Source organism: Heloderma suspectum, chromosome 15 (genome assembly GCF_057233095.1).
Source record: "Heloderma suspectum isolate Gila_16-S chromosome 15, 16-S_ref, whole genome shotgun sequence".
In the NCBI taxonomy this organism is placed as follows: domain Eukaryota; kingdom Metazoa; phylum Chordata; class Lepidosauria; order Squamata; family Helodermatidae; genus Heloderma; species Heloderma suspectum.
The window spans coordinates 15,944,696-15,950,695 of NC_139472.1; the positions used below are offsets into that span (position 1 = coordinate 15,944,696).

A 6,000-nucleotide genomic window follows, 5' to 3' on the forward strand; every position below is an offset into this window, starting at 1 on the left:
GACCAATAACAAAATCTCTCTGGGTGATGTACAAAACGAAAGAGGTTAAAAATCATCATTCCAGTTCCAATAAAACAAAGATCAATGCAGCAGCAAGCGTAACGACTATAACAATAAAACAACCATTCCACAAAGTAGAGATCTTGAGAGTAAAATATCACAGCAACAATGTCCCAGGGCATAGTCTGAAGGCACATGAGGTAGCCACGTTGCTGAAGCTAAGCAGGTCTGGGTCTGGTCAGTGCTTGGAGGGGAGACCACCTGGGAACAACATGGAGCCACCTTGAGTTCCACGATGGAAGAAAGGTGGGATATAAATGTAATAAACAAACAATGGATGAGTATAGAAAGCCAAAGGGAAACATTCAACAGAGCTAAAACAACCATGCTGAAACCACAGCATATTGCAGAGATTTTAAACTGACTATATTAACGATTGAAAGATTTTAAAATACTATGAAAATAAAAAGGGGTTTTCCTGGTGCCGAAAGATGTTACAGTAGGCACTAGATGGACCTTTCTGGGGAGGGCATCCTACAATATGCAGGGCACTACTGAAGTACCTTCAGGCCCTGGATGGACTCTGTCCAACCAGGTTGGTCGTTGAATGCTTCTGGGCAGGAAGGAATATGAAGGATGTCCAGTTCCAGCTGAGCCTTGCTTTGAGCAACATGGTCAAACTGAGTCTGTATCCTTGATCATCTTTTGGTTTTGCTTCCTGGATAGTCCTCCAGTCCTGATTTGCTCTTCAGTGCTGACAAAGGACTGAACTACAAATTACATGTAAGATCCTGGCAACCCATTTTTCTATTATTATTGTAATTAATTTGTTTATACACTGCTGGCAGTGCGTATGGTGCTTTGGCTGGGATTTTAAAAATAATAGCAATCCCAATTCTTGTGCTTTACTGAGTGCAACAGGCCGTATCCCCATCTTAAAGGATTTACAGTAACGGCCAACAGAGGGTAAAACAACAGAGGGAGAGAAGCAGAGGTTGGGCGATGAATGTCCATGTTATATGTATTTAGGCTTAGTTACAATAGGGCATGGAAACTAGGGTTTACTAAGGAAAAGTATATTTGAAGGCAGCGGGATTTGGAACAGAAAAGCAGCACGGTGGGTGCTCAACCTCCCTTTTCCCGCCGATGACTTTTCTGCTGCCACTCAAACTGACCACCCTAACTGTGTACCCAAGCTGATTGCCATCCCGCCTGCCCCAGGTTCAAAATACACGTGGGCAAGGGCGAAAGCAACAGTTGCACTTGTGTGTTGGGATAGGAGTTGCCTCAGAAACATGGCAAGTGGGACAGGTTCAGCCAACACTCTCCCTCTTGCTTCTTTGCTCCAACTTCTCAAAGCACACTTCCCTGCCTCACAACACACAGGGGGCGTTCAGACGGTCGCAGGGGGGAAGAGAAGCCCCGCTGTTTACATAATGACCTGCGTTGCAGCGCAGGCTGGCGTGTCACACGAACCTGGCGCGCGGCGCGGCGGCTTCGTATCCACACTACAACTTCCTGCACGGCATGGTTTGTAGGGGAATAAGAATTATGTAAACAATGGGCCATCATGGCTTCTCCCCCACCCCCCGCCCTGTGACTGTCCAAACCCACACAGTGGCTAAGGCTGCAGAATGATGCCCCAGCCACACCATTCCATGAGCTGCAGTGACCCAGGCAGCAACAGACCCTCTATTTACCACTCCCCAGGCATCCCCACAGGCAGGCATGTCAGCAGGGTACGATCCAGCCTCTTTGCCACAACCCACGCTGCGCCACCTCACTGGGAGTGGCTGGCTGTGCCTTCCAAATCCCTCGGGCTGCTCTTAAGCAGAGTAGGGACAAAGCAAAGCTGCTGCTCAAAAAAGAAGATGAGTGCAGATAAGAAGCATTATGAAAGGAAGCCAATATAAATCCACACACTTTTAAAAAGTCCTAGTTTTTTTTTAAATAAATAAATAAAAATAAATAGCATTCTGGCAGGACTCTGTTTTCTATTCTTCTGCTTTAAACCACTTTTCTCTCTCCGGTTTTGTTTTTGTACAGAGCAATCAGGCAATGGAGGAACGCATGTGAATGTCAGCTGTATTGTCAGCGTCTGTAATTCAGACCACGGTTTGCAGTTCCAGTCCCTGAATGGTTCGGCTGCTGCCGATTCTGAAGATTGCGCTTTAGCAACAGAAGACCTTCCCTTGTCGAAGGAAGAAAGCCCTTTAAAAAGAGAGCCCGGGAGACAAATCGCAGTAGAAGTTGAGGACAGTATTTTTGATCACAACGAGGGAAAGCCACTTCCACTGAGCATACAGGATGTAGGCATGAAGACCACGTGAGGACGTGGGCTGTTCCAGAGGCTCGTAGTTCACAGCGAAGCGGCTGGATAGCTTTTCTGCAAAGCTGCTTCTGCTCTTAAAACACTTTAAAAAGTTTGCTCTTTAAAAAGTGTTGCAAGCCAGTTGATGTGGCTAGAGAAACTCAGGTGCTCGTAGCAATATGCAAAGACTTGGACTGGAACTAGGGTTGGGAAAAAGTTTTTTATTCCATATTTGTAGGTGGCCAAATGAAATAGGGTGAAGATTCCAGGTGCTATGATTGCAACAAGATTGCCCCAAAAGAGCAACTGTGGTGATCTGGAAACCTGCCTGACCCACTGTAAGGTTGACACCTCCAAAACATATCCTGTAGCACCGTGGTAGGGCACAAGCTTTGTATGCTGAAGGCTCTGTATTCAATCCATGGCATCTCCAAGCAGGGCTAGGAAAGACCCCTGTCTGAAAACCTGGGTTGCTGCCAGTCAGTGTAGGCAGCACTGAGTTGGATGAACCGATGGTCTGACATGGGGTAAGGTGTCTTCCTATGATTGACTTAGCTGCTTGAAAACAAACGGGTGGATTTTCAGTCACTCCTCAAAGGCCCAAAGCTATAGCATGGAACTCTGGAATCACCTTCTTTTCAAAATAATTGTGCATAATCCAAAGGAATAATATATATTTTTTCAAAACCTTTCTTAAAAATGCATTTTATCGAATGTACACTTCCCCTCTCCCACACACACACAAAAGTTTTGCTGTAATTTTAGCCATAATTCTTCATTTCTATTATGTATTGTTATTGATAATGAAAAGTCTTCCGTGATAGGGGAAAACCCTCACAGTTGTGTAGAAAAGGGAATTTTGATAGGGAGGTCATGGGTGCTTCTAGACGAGGATTATTAAGGGGAGGGGGTCCAGACGACGACCTCGTCTTCAATTTGTAACCCTCCTATATGTTCCCATTACTTCTCCTTGTTTTTTCCTTACCAAAGAAAATCCACTAAGAAGGGAAAGATGGAACAGCTGGACAATGTCTTCTCATTGGTGGTGCCAGGAGTCCTCCATCTGGAAGCACTCCACATTTGTCATGTAGACATGAAAGAAGAAGCTTTAATGGCCATGCTTCCCTGGTCTACCCAACACCCTGAGGGACAGTTACTCTCCTGTCTTTTGTTGCATCTGCTCACAGAAATGTTTGGAAGAAAATTGTACAGAATTTTGCTTCGTCCTTTGAAATGTACTCTAGCTTATCTCTGGAAATATGCAAAGTTGAAAGGGCAAATATGCCCTTTCAACTTTGCCTTGATTTTGAATGACCTTGAGCAGCTGATAAAAACTAAATCCTTGTTTTCAGGTAGTGAATGGAGCTTGCAGGGGCTAACAGCTTCCGTTGAGTGGGGAAAAGGTTCTCATAACATATCCGATTTATTTTGTTCTTTTTCTTTTTCTTAATCTCAGACTTTGCCAGTGCCTGTTTGTCTGGGCCATCGCTCTGGGCCCGCAAACTTGCCAAATTACCCAAATCCAGCATTCGAATCAGAGCATACAGCAGATCCATTGCTTTGTGTTATGTGTAAATAAATCTAATCAGGTTTCTATTGTGTGGTAATTTCTAGATGCACACTCCTGTCACACTTGTATCCTTACCCCCCCCCCCCCCGATATTGTAGAGCTGGAAAAAGGGCAAAAAGGGCAACCGGAATGTTCAAGGAGATGCAGCAACTCCCCTATGAGGGAAGGTTACAAGTATGGCTTTTTAACTCAGAAAAATGGCAAGTGAGGGGGACAGGATAGAGATGTATAAATTAGGCAAGGTATGGAGAAAGTGGGTAAGGAGATCTTTTTTTCCCCTCCCTCTCATAGTGCTAGAACCTTGGGTCATCCCATGAAGTTAAATGGTGGGAGATTCGGGACAGATAAAAGGAAGTCCTTCACACAGCACATAAACTACAGAATTCGCTACCACAGGACGGCTTTAAAAGGGGATTGGACAAAGTAATGGAAAACAATGCTTTCAGTGGCTACTAGTCATGATGGCTGTGTATTACCTCCAGTAGCAGAGGCAGCATGCGTTTGAATATCAATTGTTGGAGAACACTAGAAGGAGGGTAGTATTGTGTTGATGTCCTGCTTGTGGGCCCTCCATGGGCTCTTATGTTTCCAAGTGCAGCTCATAAGGGTGAACAGCAATAATTTGTTTATAATGGGGAAAGTAAAGGGATGCACTCAACAACACCAATGGAGTGAGGGCTAAACCTGTTTCTTGTCCCTTGGTGACCCCAGCCATTGAGAGGCAAGGCTGGTTGTTGTTTTTTTCCCTTGGGCACTAGTCTAGAATATGACAATGCTGGGAACTGGGATAGATAATTATTAATACAGTATGATCAATATGAATTGCAGAATACAAGATGATAGGTTGCTGCCCTGTAAGGCCCACCATCTAAAAGTCAATACAGGGGAGACTACAGAGGATGGGGAAGGAAATGGAGGCAGGGGTACATTGGGAAAACCTGCCATTTTTAAAGTCACATCTATTTAGGTTTGGGTTACGAAAGATTATGGGACCTAATTCAATGGATAGCTAAACTAAAGGCCTGTCAAACTGAATGGGTGTGGAAAGGGAGGAATGGAGAATTGCAGCTTTCTCCCCGCTGCCCGCCTCCACTCATTCTCCTCCGCTATTCACCTCCCCATCCATAATTGAAGCCAGTGCCTCAGGAAAAAGGAATGGGGCAAAGGTTGCTTCTCTGAACTTCCCCACACCCCAAACCTGAACAGCCTCCAGGCCATGAGAAAGAGTTAAGAAATGTTTGTCCCCGTAGCGCAGGAGCTGTGTTTGCTCTGCGTTACTTCTCTCCCCACCCCCTGTGACGTTGCTGCTGGTTTTTTGAGCGGAAGACGCAACAGAAGCATATTCTTCCATTCCTGCACTCTAGAACTATCTTGGAAGTGGGGGGGCGGGGAGAAATATTCTCCCTCCTGGTCTCTGTTGATGGTGATTGACATGCAATTTTTTTTTTTCGTAAAGTCATGAGAATTAAGGGCCACATTATGAATTCTTTGCATTCTTGTACAGAAATATATGAGAAGTCAGGGTTGCTTAGTGCAGCGTTAATTTTGGGCAGCAGTTCTTAGTGTGCTCCTTCATCCATTTTTGTCATGAGATACGCAAGCTGCAGCTGCGGCATGGACAGAGTGCCTTTTACTAGCTTATTTTATTATTTATTATTAACGTTTATGTACTGCCACATTTGCTAAACAGCCCGTCCAGGTGGTGCTGCTGTAGCGTAAGCTGGTACACCAGCAGTGACCCTATTTAGACAGAGATAGCCTGGTCTCTTAAGTCATCTGTGCTCTAGACTACAGGCACATGCTGTCACATGGGGCTGCCCTTGAAGACTATTTGGAAACTGCAGTTAGTGCAGGATGCAGCTGCTAGATTACTAACCGGGAATGGAAGTTACGATATTACACCTACTCACTGAATCCCGATCTATATCCAGGTCCAACGCAGAGTGCTGGTTTTGACCTTTAAAGCCCTTCACAGCTTAAGACAAGGGTACTTGAAGAACCAGGCTGTCTCCGTATGTACCCGTTGTTGTTGTTTATTCGGTCAGTCGCTTCCGACTCTTCGTGACTTCATGGACCAGCCCACGCCAGAGCTTCCTGTCGGCCGTCGCCACCCCCAGCT

The 6,000-nt window shown here is 45.4% G+C and overlaps 1 protein-coding gene across 1 annotated transcript in view; it reads left to right on the plus strand.

Annotated features, from left to right (window-relative positions):
* The window catches only part of LOC146335397 (tumor necrosis factor receptor superfamily member 1B-like), a 57,387-nt gene extending 53,482 nt beyond the window's left edge, over window positions 1-3,905 (plus strand). The window contains exon 10 of the mRNA XM_084821536.1: window positions 2,047-3,905. Coding sequence (XP_084677662.1) covers window positions 2,047-2,330 — 284 coding nt within the window. The 3' untranslated portion in view covers window positions 2,331-3,905. The remainder of the gene's footprint in view (window positions 1-2,046) is intronic.
* The last annotated feature ends 2,095 nt before the right edge of the window (window positions 3,906-6,000 follow it).